At 37.3% G+C, this 17,725-nt stretch overlaps 1 protein-coding gene across 6 annotated transcripts in view; it reads left to right on the top strand.

The window, feature by feature from the left end:
- Positions 1 to 17,725, top strand: part of LOC124146190 (otoferlin-like) — a 243,900-nt gene that overhangs the window by 91,519 nt on the left and 134,656 nt on the right. For 4 of the 6 annotated variants that reach the window (XM_048399771.1, XM_046516364.2, XM_046516363.2 and 1 more), the window contains exons 4-14: positions 4,853 to 4,952; positions 5,606 to 5,877; positions 7,496 to 7,584; positions 10,751 to 10,886; positions 11,008 to 11,062; positions 11,489 to 11,620; positions 12,132 to 12,194; positions 12,854 to 12,938; positions 15,700 to 15,815; positions 16,588 to 16,602; positions 17,532 to 17,572. In XM_048399771.1, coding sequence (XP_048255728.1) covers positions 4,853 to 4,952; positions 5,606 to 5,877; positions 7,496 to 7,584; positions 10,751 to 10,886; positions 11,008 to 11,062; positions 11,489 to 11,620; positions 12,132 to 12,194; positions 12,854 to 12,938; positions 15,700 to 15,815; positions 16,588 to 16,602; positions 17,532 to 17,572 — 1,104 coding nt within the window. The remainder of the gene's footprint in view (positions 1 to 4,852; positions 4,953 to 5,605; positions 5,878 to 7,495; positions 7,585 to 10,750; positions 10,887 to 11,007; positions 11,063 to 11,488; positions 11,621 to 12,131; positions 12,195 to 12,853; positions 12,939 to 15,699; positions 15,816 to 16,587; positions 16,603 to 17,531; positions 17,573 to 17,725) is intronic. The other 2 variants (XM_046516366.2, XM_046516367.2) reach the window with 1 other exon arrangement.

Consider the following 17,725-nt stretch of genomic DNA (forward strand, 5'->3'; position numbering starts at 1 on the left):
CAACAAACAACCAAACAAATAACTTAGACTACAAGTAATGATCTACTCTAATGTTGCACCCTGAAGGCATAATTGTTGATTACATAGGGATCATTAGTGATTTAGTGCCAGAATGAAAGCTCAGTGTTTATCTTGATCAGTGATAATTAAAGATGCCAATTAAAAAATGATTCCCTGTTAGACTCTTAGTTACTGTATATGTTGGCCCAAATCGAGTTTTGTTAGAATGGACCATTCATGAGTGAATAAAGCCTGCAGCCTTCTGTGTAACTGAGGCAGGGTTGGGTAGCCATGTAGTTCAAGTGGGACCCGGGAAGATCCGCGTTTGAATAGGTCTCAGCAACAGGTCTGATGTAAGAGGCGACTGAGTGCGGCGTCAAACGACAAACAAACTAAAGTTAAAGTGGTTGCTCAGCTCACCAAAGGTCCAGGTTTGATTCCCCACATAGGTACAATGTGGGATAAATTGCTGGAATAATGCTGTAAGCATATGTACAGTTGTTTACATAGAAGTATGACCTTCCTTGGTCATTGTTCCTGTACCCCGAATTTGAGGATGTGGCTTTACACTTATAGGAAATGCCTGACTGACAATATGTAGCAGAATGGGAATGTTATATCAAACATTAATATCCATATCATATTTGATTTAAATCTTTCCTTATATGTTGCAAATGCTTCAGTGTAAAACAGTCAGCTCAAACTGTTTGTACAGCAGACTAACCCACACAGCTAATGTGTTAAAAAATGGTGTCGCTTTATGGAAATGCCTTCTTTCTAAAATATCCTATGAGAGTTCTTTAAAACCTATATTTTTGTTCTTGTGCCAAACAAAGTCTTGTGAGAACAATCTATTTCAATGCTGCCACTTACTGGTCATGTGTGGCTGTGCTAATCGTGAAACTGATGCATCAGTTAATGAAAACCTCTGCAGCAACAACCCAAGGGACCTTTCAGGTTTCATTAAGATGGCATATTTAACTTCAAAACCTGATACCAAACACCTGTGGGCAAACCGGAACCTATTTAGCAGCACCTTATGCTATCGTACTGAAATAAGCCATGGTCAATTGATCATTGATCCACTTCAAACCAAACAGTCTTGCGCTCATATGTATGTTTGTAACCATATCAGAAATAACTCATTTCATGAATCTGTGTTTCTTCATTTGATTTATGTTAGTATATGAATAAGTCACATTTTCATATTTGCAACTTACATTTGATATGATATATTTTGGTGATGATTAAGCATTTAAATTCTGCTTTTTTTAAGGTTAAAATTGTATATGTATTTGGATATTTGATTTTAACACTACCTGTGGTATATATTATTCCTCATGACAACGCTTGTATACCAATATGTGTACCGGTAAGTGGATTGTACAGGCAATACAGCTAGCTTCATCTGCACACTGGGAAGGACATGTGTCCTGATATGGATGCAAGAAGGAATACCAGAGATACATATGGCATCAATAAATCCAAGGATGTACAACAACCATGACTATGATCTAACTGTTTCACTCCTAAATATATTATGTCAAAAGTCTACTATTCTCAAACCTAAACAATATTTGTAAAGGAAAGTATGATACCAACATGATGTTGCTGACAGTACGTGCACAATGGCACCGTGGATGGAAGGGTCTGTGGTCTTATGTACTGCAACTCATTGTAAACATAGTAAACACATTGTAAACCCTTCAGATACCAGGAGCCACGGATAGGGGATTGGTTCAAGATATACTACTGATTATGATCCTTGGTCTGACATAGCCAGCTCCATGCTTGTACTTTTCTATGGAGGCCGCAGCCACAATTAGCATACATATACTTCCGACAATAAATAAGGGAACAGATGAAATGATAGTGAAGGAGTCATGATGATAAATGTCTGGAAAATTAATTCGGGGCATGTAGATAAGTATTTGGTGTGGCCACCAAGTTGATGATTCATGCATGTCACCTTTGTGGCATACTGTTGATTAACCTACATATGGTTGCGATTGGTTGCCCATTCTGCCTGAAGAGAAAGCTGGGCCACATCGGCCGGTGCTGGGTCTTTGGCATACACTCCCCGTCTGAGAACATCCCACAGGCGCTCTATTGGGGACATATAAGGGGATTAGTTGGCCAGTCCAATGACCATATGTCTTCTCATCGGAGGTAATCGGTGATGACCTGGGCATGATGTGGTCTGGCATTATCATCTTCCAGTTTAACATTTCTGGCGATGATTCTAGCAAATGGAAGAATGTCAGTACACAAAACTTTGTCAACATTTCGCTGGCCATTTCAATGTCCATTCACAATAACCAAATCAGTTTGCCTGTCATGTGTGATACCACCCCACACCATGACACAACTGCCCCCATACAGATCAAGGTCAAGAATTGTTGCCCTGGATTACCGCTTGCCATTACCTCGCCAACAGAGTTTCTGCCATCTGTGAATCAGAGGCAAAACCTTGATTCCTCTGTTAACATGGTGTAACGCCACTGGCACACAGTCTGTCCCTGGTGTTGCCAAGTCAACCCCAATCATTGGCACCTTTGGTAAGCTGTTGGCGTCACACCCTTTACAGGATGCCTTGCTTTCAGGCGAGCTGCAAAAAGCCTGTTTTTAACGGTGAAATTTTCCTTCCTGTTATTGTATGGAATTCTCTGTTGTAACAAGAGCAGATATGACTCTTTTGCGTAGTGCAATTAATGTGATGAGACAATCTTTTCTAGGTGTATTTTTTTCAGTTTTTAGGCCTTACACATGCCCAGGTCTCATCGCAATCCCACCCATTACACCACATTCAAGAAATTACACTTTTGGATTTGCCAAACATTTGGGTAACTTAGGGTACAGACGTTCTTCCACCCCCAACCCAACTATCGTTCCCACAATTCACCATTTTGTCTGTTTAATAAGGTACTGTCTCAGAGACATTTTTAAGCAAGTGCTTAGTTCAATTGCATTAGTGATTGTGAGTTCTTTGACTTCTCTGTGCATCGCATGCTGTTCATGCATGATGTGAAATGTCATTGTGATTAGACATTGTGTTCAGATGCAACGCCACGGTATTGTAAATGTACACCTGAACGGTAACTACATTCAAATCTTTAGTGCCCATATTTTTTGTCGTTAGGATATGTATTTACATTCAGACAGAGGGACACTATGATAAGTGGTTGCATGGCCCCCATACACTGAAGGTAAACAGATCAATCATTCATTTCCCTCCACATTCTGTAAGTGTAGGATCACTTCGACTTATCAACAGCTCTGTAATATTGATACAAGACTTTTTGTTTCTGAATGTCTTGAGAGATCCTTAAAACATACGTTAATGTTCTATTTTCCTTCTACAAGGGAAATCAATGGAAAAGCCCAAGGCTGCCAAGTGTGTATTTTTCTTTGTGCTGGCAGGTTTCTCAGAAGACAGAAAATCTGTTTTTCATCATTCATGGCAAATGCAGACGATTCTTCCAACTTTATTTAAAGCAGGAGTAGTTGTTTGACTAGCATTATCGGAAGACAGTGAGATTTCCCTCATGACCGATTCAGAGTCAAATCAAACTTTCTGTGCCACGATAGCAAACATACGTTATTTATATATGTTTGAGAGAGGCAAGAAATCAATTAGTATTTATTCTTTATTTGATGTCTCAAAACTGGCAGCTCTGTGCATCAATGTTCTAGAATAACTGTGTGCGTAAATGTACATTTAGGGAGGATATACTGTAGTTGTGATTAGGGATCAAATAGCTACAGATCAAGACTTCTGATGTTGGTACACGTCTTGCAGGATAACGCTGCTTGAGATGAGGAAATTGATTGTTATACATTTCATGGCAATCTTTTGTAATATCTTTATCCATTTAATAGTTACTTTGTTCAAATGATGTTGATAACAGGATGAATGATTGATCTTCAGGTATACGTTAGACGGATACATTGGAACGTAAAAAGAACTTGTTATTTACTTTGCTGAGTTCGAAATGTCTACAGTGTTTATGAAATAAAGAAAAGAGCCTGTCCATGAATAATTGAAACTCCAGAAACAGCAGACTGAACAACCCAGACACTTCAGACCACAAATATTCTTTTGTGTATACTGTCTGACAGGTCTATGAAAGAATATTCCTAGTTGAATGAGTTCTAGACAGCTTTCAACACATTGATGACATCTGACATATGAAATATAGATCAAACTTTATTGTCCAATATGTCCAATATTTTTCTGGGGTTTTTTTCCAAGTAGGCAAGCAGAAACTACTGCATTACATTAATGATTCAAAGCCAACGTCTGCATCTGACCAACTATATTTTGTCACAGTTTTGGCTTTGACAATGGTTTAAAATAAATTGTAAAATGTGTATATAGAAGATTTGTTTGGTAAACCTTTCATAGTACGATAATTTAGTACATTTTATATTTGTTGTATATGTATGTATATTTTATAACACTACAGTGTTGTTCACAACTTGCGACTCCTGGTTGTTGTGTTCTTGTGGCATGTAATAAATAAATCAGTCCATTTGGTCTGGATGAAAATGTGTAGGGGAAAAGAGAGGAATTGTGCCAAAACTGAGTACATTCTGAACATACTTCTGTAATTTGTTCTGCCTGTAGCAAGATGGACAGGATTGAAGTGTGTGAGGTAAGTAATATGTGAATGAATATGATTGTTACTTGCCACATTTGTTTCACACGCCTGGTTGTTTCATATACTGCTAGACATGAATACATGACCATACAACTGGGGTTCAAATATTCAGAGATGAAGTCACATAACAGTGCATGGAAATGAGTGTAGTTTAGACATTAATATAACTAACTCTGTTCCTTTCTTAACAGACTGGTGGGGACCTTCCGGATGATACTGCAGGAACTCATTGAAGTTGGCAATGTCAAGATATCAGACTCGCTGCTGGATGCAAACAATGTGGTTATGCGAGTAAGGCTGAACCTAAACCTATTGCTATTTCAATAAGGTTACTGTTTACCATTTTAACAACTTACAGTTTGAGAGGATACAGGTAATAAAATGTTAGTCTGCAAGGTTAGAGAAAGGTTTTATTGTTTGGATGTATGATCATTATTTATATTATATGTGAAACAATGTCACCATTGGAGAAAACTAAGCACTAAAGTAGGGCTGGGACGGGTAACTCGGGTACTCGGGTCGGGTGGGTCCTGAGTAGGACCCTGGTACCCAGAGGACTACCCACACCCGTGTTTAATGACAAAAACTCACCATAGCTCAGTGGTTACACTGCAAATCGCTAATGTTTGCATTTCTTTCTGACAATGCACATATTCCTTTTGACTTGTATATGTTTGAGTAAAGATAAAGCTTCAATAAACTTCAGTGAATGCATGATCTGATATCTGATTGTTTGATATATGTATCTAAATAGTTTTAGCCAGGGCTGCAGTAAAACAATTACCAATAAGACATTTTGTTCCCAACTCTTGAAAATTGCAGCGGGTACCCGAGTAGGGTCGGGTAATAGGGGGTCGGGTACCCGGGTAGTAATTTTGGACTTGTCCCAGCCCTACACTAAAGGTGTAAATGTTCAAAATGATCATCTTTGTTATTTCTTTCAGACAACACTGACCTTTGAATTGACGTATAATGCCCCAGATGGAAGCGTCGGGATGTGGCAGAAGGGAGGGTTCGAGAAACTGAAGAGTGATGAGCTTCGACGACCATTGTCAGAGGACGAGAGGAATCAGATGAACATCCAGAAATCTGACAATGAGCTTCATCCTCCAGACTCTGATTCTATCAAGTCATCACCCTCCAAGAGCTCATTCAAAGGTTCCAGACTCAGTCTGGCATCAAAGGCATCATCTGGACGAGCAAAATCACCCAAAAAGTAAGTACTGTTTGCATCCCCTGTATCTGGAGACAAACTTGTAGTGGCCATTCAGTGATCCACATATTGCTATGAAGGGTTAATTTTGGGAGTAGATTACTAAATACCTAAGGTTGTTATGCTTTACTCTTTCAAGAAGTTATTTGGGGCATTGCAGTAGACAAGGCTATGTCATCACTTCAAGGTGAAGTATGGATGTGGTCCTAGTTGACATTATACAATCTTGCACTGTCTCAACAATAAAAAAACCAAATCACCACATTGTCATCAAAATCATTTCCCTACTTCCTGGCTATGTTTCATGTTTCTGACATATGACATATATCCTCTTACTCCCAGGTCTGATAACAATGTGTTATGATTTTGTAAGAAATCGATATTGTTGAAGAAACCCACAGATCACATTTATGTGTATAATATTTACAAATTTCATCATATCTGATTTTATGTTTCTTATGTTTCGTTGGGAAGTCAGTATTTCAACTGAATTACAAACTAGAAGCAACAATAATATTAGTATTTGTGCAATGGTGTTATTTTGAACACATGACAATCATTCGATGTAGAAGCGGTTCTTATGATGGCTGTGAACTGTAGGTTTATCTTATATGAAGGTTTTAATTAAATATTACAGTATCTTACATGGAATAACAACTTTTATTCATAAAGTGCAAATTATCTTTCATAAACTCATATCCAGAATTGATAGTGGCCGTTGAGCACGATGTTAAGAAAATGGGTATGCCATTTCACAAGAGAAGATAACAATAATAGCATGAATGTGACATGACATTTGAACTAATGGGAAGTAATGAATAACACATGAATAAGCTAACTGCCTTGGTTAAAATTGTGGCTGCAACTACAATATCACATATGTGACTAACTAAACCCAATCTGTCAGAGTGTGTTATAGGAACCATGCATTACCTTAGTGTGAAATCAGGGGCAGTTGGGTAGCCTAGTGGTTAAAGCGTTCACTCGTCAGGCTGAAAACCCGGGTTCGATTCCCGACATTGGTGCAATGTGTGAAGCCCATTTCTGGTGTCCCTCAGCATGATATTGCTGGAATATTGTTAAAAACGGCATAAAATCAAACTCACTCACTCACTCACTCACTTGTGTGAAATCAGTTATCTTACTAGAATTTTAGCTTGAGTCCACAAAAGTTTAAAGGTGAGGCATATAACCTGTTTTTATGGTACCAAGGCGAGTGAAAAGACAATAAGATCAGGCAGAGACTTGATTGCTTGACACATCAGAAAGCTCAGGTTCAAAACTATAGAATTTCCAGAAGTTATTCAAGCCCTAGTGTAATGACATTAGTAACATTTGTCACCAGAAAAAGGTTGTTCATGGTATCAAAGGAAATTGATAGTAGCTATTGTGGTTTTACATTTTTGAGGACACAACTCAATCTAGCGTTAAAATTAGTATTGAGAGCATTATTTATTGGTATCTAGTCAGGGGATGACATTAGTCGGCATGATGTGGGACAAGTATAACACGCATGATTATGACCTTAAATGTCTGGTCATAAAAATATTGAGCTAAACATGGCTTTGGTAAATTTGTCAAGGCAAGAATAATATTGCATTAATATGTGTTTTGAACGCAGCCCGAAGAACCTGACATCTGTAGTGAAGATGATGATGAGCAAGAAGCAAGATGATGATAAACAGGCACTCATTGATGATCTGGACTCAGGTAATACATTGGGGATGCATTGCATGACACTTTATGTCATCTGAAGTAAGATATTGCCAACAAGGAATTGGACAAAGAGGATTACCTGCAAGCTGTAATACTCAGTGATGCATTGTATGACACCTCATGACATCTGGAACAAAATACTGGCAAAAGGAGGCTAATGAAGACACAATGTCATATTTTTATTACCTGTTTTGTGTGATTTGAAATGGTTGCCAGTCAACTCTACTGGCATGTAGAAGTGCCAAGATAAAGCAGCACTCAACATTATTCTCACATGTACTCATGTACCAGGTCAGCTGCAAGGTGTTATGGATCTCAAATTTCTGTCTTTACTGTTGGAATACTAACAGTAGTTCTAAATTCAGCTGTTTCATGAAGGAAATAAAATGTAAATATTAACTTTCACTATATATGAGTTTATTTCAATCAATTTCATTTGTTTACTCTTGGGTGAAAGCGTTTTATGCCACACTGAAAGAACATTGCCCATTGTTAGACGTTATATCTCGTACAATGACATGTCGACCTAACTTCTGACATTAAGAAATACTTCTATTGTATCAGATTCTTATTTACTTACTCATGGTGAGAGTGATGTGATGAGTGTGCGGGCTGTAATACAGCCTGTCAGGTCAGTCCTGGAGCCTGCTTACATGCACATGTTGTTGTGGGTGTTGGTATGTAGATGACGTCAATCATTTCCCCAGAGAGGAGTTGTGCTGATTCTGTTTCAGTAACTACACAGGATTATATATATATAATTAAGAAGCATTGTCAGCTCCCACTTGCCTAGTCAATACAGGTGTGTGCCACATTTGTCATACAAGGTCTTCTGATGCTTGTAGGCATCTTGGTCATGGCAAAACAATGTCTATCAATTATGCAGATTACTCGAGGCAAGGAGGATAGCTCTCAGCTTTGATCACTATGATGAATCACTTGGCACCGACACGTTTTATATATGCTGATCCAACTGATAATAATAAACTATTATGTGTGCTTTGATGTTTGAGCCTGTTGGTTTGAATGGTTTAGCTCATTGTTACATGATCATGCAGATTAATCACATTTTGTATTGTGTGAACACGTGTACCTCTGAGTACTTGAAATTAAACTGAATCCTTAAGGATAGGTTTAGTCTTTATTCTTGGGCATATATGAGTCAGCTCTAAAAGGAATGACTTTGGTATGTCCTCCTAACATTCACTGAGTGGGTGTATATACTTGCTTTTTGAATGTGGTTTTGGAAACAAAATATATGTCGTATGAACACATTGAATTTCTTTCAACACAATTTATTGCTTTGTTACTGATCAATTATTTATCATTACTCTACTTTTAGTTTACAATTATTTATCCATTTCTATCATTGAGGTTTTTTTTATAGGTTCTGAGACTTTAAAAAGATTTTTTTTTCAACATATTTCCCTTCCACATTTATGCCAACAATGATTTTATCCCAGTTTTGTAGAGGTCCTTCTCTTGGCTGTCCAAAAGGCTCTCCACAGCTGCTATGTCGTTGTTCAAGACAATGGGTTCAGGCTAAAGCTTTCTGCATGTTTGGGAACAGATGGAAGTCTGACAGAGCCAAACCAAGAGAATAAGGTGGATTGTAGCCTGACAATGACTGTTGCAATGCTGCATTATTCTGATGGAAGAGCACACCTTTGCTCCACTTCCAAAGTCTAGTAGTCATAATTTCATCCCGTAATTGACTCAGAGGTGCAGCATAATATGCTTTGGTTATTGTCTGGCCTTTTGAAAAATAGTCCACTATGACAAACCTCGCCATCCCAGAACACGGAGGCCATAACCTTTCCCCCTGATTGGACAGTCTTAGCCTTCTTTGGTGGTGATGTCAAATTCTCCACTGTTTTTATTGTTGTTTGGACTCAGGCTGCAAGTGGTGAACATTCATAGTCACAAATCATTGCAAGAACCTTTCTGGATCAACTTCAAACAGAGCTAAATTATCCCGTGATAAGTTGAGCTGGGAGAGTTTTTGCTCACATACCAGATGCTATGGAATCCAACAAACTGATACTTTCTGCATTGCCAAAGTTTTTGTGATAATGGAATTTGCTCTCTCGTGGGTAATCCCACTGAACCATCAATATGACGTTCATTCACTCGCCAATCAGTCCTCGCCATATGGTGGATTCTCTTGATCATTTCTGTTGTTGTAGATGTCACAGGTCTGCCTGGACAGGGATCATGTTCAAGGCTGTCTAAACTCTGCTGCCCACCTCCTTACAGTGGCATAGGAAGGGGCATCTTTCCCTTGTGTTTGTCTCAAATCTTTATGAATGGCTTTTGGTGTCTCTGCAAATACTTGATCACTGCAAATTCCTCAAGATTGTCCATTTTCCAAAGATCATAGACCCCAGCTTTATTTTTTTTATCACTGATTGCTCAGTTGACTCCACTGTTATGGATATACTTCTATGACATAATGGAATAACCACAATAAAGGATTTAAGTATTACCTGATTCCCTCTATGTTAGAATCAGAACTTATCAATCAACCATATGTTAGGTATGCTTAGATTTTTTACATCCTAAACTTTGACAGTGTTTATCAAATTCTAATAGTTATACATAGAAACAGATGATGAATAACAGATGTGCTCCACTTCTTGTTGTCTGGTTACCTGTTCCTTGGTGACAATGGTTAATTGGCTATTTCGTAAGCACCACATCTTTCATGTTGGCTTACTTGCAGACTTGCCTTCAGGGTTCCTCCAGCTGATATATAGTCTGCCAAACAGGGCGCAAAATGTCATCTTGTATTTTGTTAGATGTGCACACATCTCTCTCATAAGCCTTCTTCTTGTTCTCAAAGCCTGGAATATGGAAAGCATACTTAGGCACATAAGACGTCAAGATTTGTTGAGTAGTGCTGCAAGAGAAGGTATGTCTATATTTCACAATGTTTGAGTGGACCTCTGACCATTACTTTGACATTCAAAATAATTTGTGATGTTTCTTGTTTCCCAGTGTGTCCAGTTAATATCCATGAATCTATGGAATGTTGACTTCTGTCTGGTTTGATGGTGGATGAAGTCTTCACTTCATCACTGGCTGAAGAAATAAATAGTAGTTATCCTCATCTCCTCCGATACCAGTGTTGATGCTGTCTGACCTGCCCGCTATGTTACAGATTCCCATGATCTGGATGCGAAGGCGGCAGAGGTGGCCTCCATGTTGGCATCTACGGCACAGGAGCGACTCATGGATGACAGTCAGAGCATAGACAGCCAAGGCTCCACCATCACAATGTCAGGCACCGGCAAAAAGTAGGTGGACAGTTAAACTTTACGTTCTTTAGTCAGGATTGTACTAGTCAAGCAACATGTCTCCATGCATATTATCAAACCCATTTCTGTACACTGCAAGTTGTCCCCTGTATGATTGAAGGATGAGGTCTCGAGTCATTCCAGATGCTCCCACTCTCAAGAGCCAAGATTTCCAAGTAAGTCTTTCGTTCAACATGTTTAGTTGGTTGTGTGGTTCTCTTCTATTTAGAATTCCCTCAACCTAGAGATCTCAGATCATTATGTTGTACAAATGAGATCTTATCTTCATAATGTTAGAATTGGAGTAGAGATGGTAGTATGTACTTGTGTTGCTTTAGTGTTCTATACCAGGTAGTTACACCAGCTGGTAGTTGTGGTAGAATGCAGACATGATTATCACGGTAAAAACTTCATAACAGCATAAAGTTGTCTGTTAGTTTTAGATGTCAGATGCGTATATGTTGTTCAATGCATATATCAAGGTTATTTGAACAGTATTTTGAACAAATAAGTTGTGAGTATCAATGAATACAAAACTGTTTAGCTATAGATTCTGAAGTTAATGTTATGAGTTTCTATAACATTGTAGTTATTTTGCCAAGGTGTGTATCACAATTATTGAGGCCCGTCAGCTGGCAGGGTTGAACATGGACCCTGTAGTGTGTGTCCAGGTGGGGGACCAGAAGAAGTTCACCAGTGTCAAGGAATCCACCAACTGCCCATACTACAACGAGGTAGGACCTTTGGATGCACTCCATTGTAGTACCCCAGGCAAGCTAGTTGTAACTGCAAGACCTGATGTCCATGATCCCAGCCTGGGCAGAAGTCATAAATATAAACAGTTGGAACAAGAACTACCTTGTTTAGGACGGATGGCTGTAAATTCATGATACGATACAACTTAGATTTGAGACACGCCATAGCTTGAAGATAAAAATACATTTTACATGTAAAAATGGTTGTCAACAATTGTGTACAACAAAGCAGCCCTTCTGATATCGACTTGTTCCCTAATTGCTGGACTGCAAAAGCTCTTTCAAATGTTTTGAAGCGGTTCAATGTTGAGCTTTTGTCCAATGTATATATTATAAGCTGACATGTGTGGGCATTGGCCATTTGAATAATGTTTTTGTACAAACTGAGAAAAAAAAGGTTAACAATATAACTCTCATGTTCCAGTTTTAATTACCGGTAAAATAGAATTAAGTACTTTATATCACAGATCTACTTGCATTTCTCTTCCAGTATTTTGTCTTTGATTTCCACCTGCCTCCTGTGATGCTGTTTGACAAGATTGTCACTCTGACGGTAGGCTTATGTGAACACTCGGTTTGCTCATTTGACCATATCATTTATCTACAAGTTAACATTGGATTTTCTCTCACCGTTTATTAATATGTTATTGTAATAATGAGTAATGATCAGTAAGACTAAGAACCTAATAATTATGTTTTGTGCATTCTTCAGCAAGTCTAATACTGATAAATGATGCTGGATATAATTGATGATTGATTTGATATGTCATTTGCAGATCATAATAACTTGATAAGAAAATATGTAATGTATGGTAACATTTCTAAATATTTGCGTTGTGTTTGAGTTCAGAAAGATATATAAGGATTCAAATCAGAGTGAAAATGATCCTATGTATCTTACAGTATTTTCTTGATGTCAGGTTACAATGATCTGTATATAAATCCCAATGTTCATCTCATGAAAACATATCTGTGTGTAATGAGATAGACTGGAAAGTCAATGGCAACGGTTTCCATATATCAAAATAGTTTTCAAAATATATTTTAATGATGCCATTGACTCCAAAATGTATTGACTACAAAACCTTCAACAACAGTCTAACAAATTACACCAGATGAACTGCTTGACCATCAATAGCCATGATATTGACCCAGTATGATGTGTGCATGTGCAAAGCAATCCAATAGTTAACCATTCCTTTATCTACCTAGGTGCTACATTCTCGTAACTTCCTCCGTTCGGGCACCATTGTAGGCAGTTTCAAGTTAGATGTCTCCACAATATACATGGCACCTGGTAGATTATGTATTCTAGTCCTTTTTTATATTTTTTATCCATTTTTTACATATTTATCATCTTTTTGACAATTAACTTCTAGCTGCAATTGTTTAGCAAGGAAGCACGTTTTAAGTTCCTATAATCCAGGAACTATATGTTCAGTTACATGAAATTGACGTCAAGTAACTGGCTCCTTGCTCAGCAGTTGTATTGTAGAGTTTTTGCATGATTTAGAAGTTATTAATAAGCACATTTAACCCCAGTATTAACACTAACATTTGGAGATTGGTTTCTGATCTGTTACATATTTTCTTAGTTTATTTCGGCTTTGGGTTATTTATCTTAGACAGAATTATTTGTGTGTTTGGCTTAAATTCAAAACTAGCATTGCAAACATGAGATGCTGCACAAATGGTGAGATATTTGAAAGTGTACATGTGTACATCAGGAAATGTTAAACACATTTGTGCACATCTCTTACAACAGATCCATGTTTCCTACAAGACATGGGCAGCCATAGATGTATGGGCTGTTTACCCCTTTCTTCCCTCCTCAAACCCAAGCATGTAGTTTTTTCTGTTAGTTATGGCAGTGTTAGCATGACCTAGCAGTGCTCCCATATCTACTGCCGCCAGCAATGTATGATGTGTGGATTGGGAAGGATCAGATAGGAGAAGCAACAGGAATAAGAACATACAAAACCAATACTTTGTCATCATGTCATAATAAATATCTATACTTTGTACAATAATTAATATTCCATAACCCATGTTATCATTAAAGAATACCAGAATCGCAGTTAACAGAGTAACACACCAATCTTAACTTGTTTAGGCTGTACTTATGGCTTATGGGTTTTTTAAAGAACAGTTTAGCTTGGGTAGCTCAGAATGGAAAATTATATATCTTCATCATAATAATTATTATAGATTATGTAGATTAACAAACAAATTTTAACAGTTGCTAAACTGGGAGGCAAAAAACACAATACAGTCATTTATTCTTAACCATTAGTTGCCTGCTGATATAATTTATTCATTCCAAATTTTGGCTTTATAAGCAAAATATTTCCCTATATTCAAGTTGCCCAGTATGTCCAAAACATTGCCTAAACAGTGGAAAACAATCATGCAATACCTGCACATTCTGATTTCTGTTAGTGTGCGTGAAAGTTTAAACACATATACTTGTATCATTGTTCAGTACTTCCCATCATCTCACTTGTCATAATCACTAATCTGGTCCTTCTGATATTTAACACACTATGCCGAAGCCATTTTTGCGCTTTTTGGCCATGTTTCTATCCTACTGTTTTGCCTTTGCATGCCATTCTATCAGGTTTGTCAGTCTGGCAGACTCCTTCGCTCCAACCGGCCTCTTGGGACTTATAAACTTGATGTTGCCACTGTCTATGCCCAGCAAGGTATCTCGCTTTTTTTTCCAGGCTTTCATTTTTCGAATAAAATTTTACTTGCACGTTTGTTTAATCAAATTTATTCTGAATGAATATTTCAAATTGTTGCCATGTTGCAATTTTTTCATATGCCAATTATATTTCCAGTATGGCTTTATTTCATGTAATGATACTGTGATATGGTAAATTGATCATCTCCGAACTTCATTTTACAGTCATATTTGTTACTCATTACTCAGAAATTTCATCTTGCACAAAAGACCCGTGGGGATTCCGGGTAAGAATATAGGTCACAAGCAACCCATGCTTGTTGTAAGAAGCGACCACATGGATCGGGTGGTCAGACTTGGTCGGGTTGATTTCAAGTCATCGTGTGTGTCAATCACCGGGGTGTCTGGTCCAGACTCGATTATTTACAGACTTCTGTCATTTAGATGAAATATTGCTGAGTGCAGCATTAAACAACAAACCATTTTTTGTGCAAAACATTTATCCAATATAAGAGAAATAAAATATATATGTTTTACAATTTGAATATATAATTAAGTCTAATTCAAAGTGGCATCTTTTATGAAGACCATCTACTGATGACTTGTACCTGTATTTTTGCATTTTGTGAGGTCAAAAATGTACATCTTATTTCTAAAAAGGCTTATCTATCTGTCATTATTATTATTGAACAGAAAATTGTATTTATCATTACAGGATCATGTGTCATTTTCATTAATTATGTAGGTATACTTCACAAAATATCATATATTTTATCACACTTCTTGGTTTTAGCAGCTTTGCCTGCAAATATTAACATACAATATTGATGTGTGCTTCTTGAACATATTACATTGATATGTGACAAAATTTAAGAAAGCAAATTTACAGAGATATATTTTGAAATATCAAATTTGAAAAATGATGTTCATATTTTTGTGTAGGGGCTGTCTGTCTGTCATTACAGTCTTCTTTTTGTTACATTCCAAAATAGGAAGTTGATTTTAACAAGAGAAGTACACATTTGACTGGCTATTAAAACACACACTAACACACATGAAACACTAACAGTTGTACATGTATTCAGATTCCCTATACTCATATATCAACTATGATTTTTAAAAATTGCAAATATGCCTCTTATGATTTGTCATATGAGACAGACTATGAAGGTAGACCTTGTTGCTTTAGGAATTGACAAACCAAGGAAGTCAACCAGTATTGATTCATGTAGGTTCATGTTTGTAGATGCTAATTTCATTCAGTAATGACATTAATAAAGTATTGATATCGTCTAAGATTCACAATATTGAAACATAAATTAATGTTCTAACTGTTTGTTTCCTACATGTCTGGTGATGTTATTCCTCCTTTTAGACCACCAGTTTTACCACAAGTGGGCCATGCTGACAGATCCGGATGACATTAATGGTGGAGTGAAGGGTTACCTGAAGTGTGACATTGCTGTCATTGGCAAAGGGGACTCCGTGAAGGTATAGTGTTGATTATTGACCGGTGTGTGTTCTATAGTCTAGGTGTTGTATCCATCATTTGATGGTCCTTGAAGCTGACCAGTCACTTATCACTTTGTATTTTCTCATATGCCTCTTCTGACTTGACATCTTATTTCACCTTATGTGTGCACATTACGATCCACGGAAGATTGTAAACCTTCAACTATAGTGAGTGAATACAGTATCACTTTTAGCAATATTCCAGGAATAGCACTGTGGGGGACACCAGAAATGGGCTTCAGGCATTGTACCCATGTGGGGAATCAAACCCAGGTCTGCGGTGTAACCAGTGAACCACTAGGCTAGCCCACCGCTCCTCCGGTCACTATAGCTCCATACTGACTATAATACAAAGGGGCACTTATAGTGGAAGCATGCTTGCTTTAGATGATCATGAAAATGTATGCCTTTATAGATGCTACATATTTTCAAGACCATTGCTTCAGAGACAGTTCACAAATATAAAATTGTTACCTTTTCCAAACAAAGGAAAACTCCATCCACTTCCAGTGAACATATCTGACACAGACCTGGAATGCATTGTCCTTGCGTAAAGTTGATATTTTATGAGTGCTTCATGTGCATCACAGCCCCTTCCACTTATGAATAGTAAATGTAATGATTTTAATTTCAATCAAAATGTTATGATCTTTATGAAACATGTGATTAGGTCCAATGTGATCCATACCTTTGTACTCGCACTGGTCTTGTGGGTCCAAACTGTAAATACTGCAACTTTTACCCCAAACAGATAAGGCGAAGCTGCGTAAGTTATCACATAGCATAGACTAACAGTGTTTAGTTGTTCATGAGTAATAATGCTAAATCAAACACTAACTTTCAGTAAAGAATATGTCTTTCCCATTTATCAGTTGGCGTTAGTTCAAGCTATGAGAAAATAGCAAACTATGTTTTTGAACTAAACTGGCTGATAGGTTTGATCGGCACTTCTCTACCTTCACACGTTTGTGTTATGAAGCTGCTGATAAAGGGAAAGACAACAGCTGCTGTGCACAGCCTAACACGTATTAGACTAGATTTTAGTGACTTTCATTTGGCTTCTCAATGATACTAGATCAAATGTCAGATTTCAGATGATGATTCATGTTAATATAAAGCTCTTAATGTAACATATTCCTAACTTTGTATTTAACTGATTTAAAATTTGCATGATGAATTCAAGACAAGATAAGTATGCATGTGTGACTAATTACAACAAGCCAGGTGTTGTTGCTTCATAGAGAGCACCATCTAGAACCCTGCCGAAAAGAAACCCCTTAGAATCAGTTGTGCATGTATCCGTCAAAGATGCAAATACAATGTATCATCAAATTATACATGTGAATGGGTACAGAGTACTATGTACTGAGAATTGATAAAATACATTTTGGAAATTAAGTTTCACATCTTTTTTCATGTCAAAAGGTTATAATTGTATATCCAAATGTTGTATTTAATTTTTTACATCTACCTATTTTAAACATATGTTGGTCATAATTTCTCCATGCATGGTAATAAGTTCAGTTGTCTCGACCACAGAAGACAGTTATTGTAATGTTCATTGCTTACACACTTAAGAAAATATTTTTCAAATTATCAATCTAAAAAAAATAAAATATGACCAGACATTTAATGCATTTTGCTGAGGGCCTGGAAATCCATATTGGAATTTGACTACCTACCATGTTGTTACAGGTTCCCCCAAAATCTGACAAAGATGAAGATGACATTGAAGCGTAAGTTATGATGGAACATTGCACTACAGGTTCTTTAACAATGTCAAGTAGTATTTACTGTTAAAGTTTCTTTACTATTCATTATTTATATTTTTAAAATGATCAATCCTTGCATGGGCCCCAAACTAACTGCAGACCTTCCACAGTATAAGG

This window comes from Haliotis rufescens, unplaced genomic scaffold (genome assembly GCF_023055435.1).
Source record: "Haliotis rufescens isolate VD_foot unplaced genomic scaffold, xgHalRufe1.0.p SCAF_2, whole genome shotgun sequence".
Lineage (NCBI taxonomy): Eukaryota > Metazoa > Mollusca > Gastropoda > Lepetellida > Haliotidae > Haliotis > Haliotis rufescens.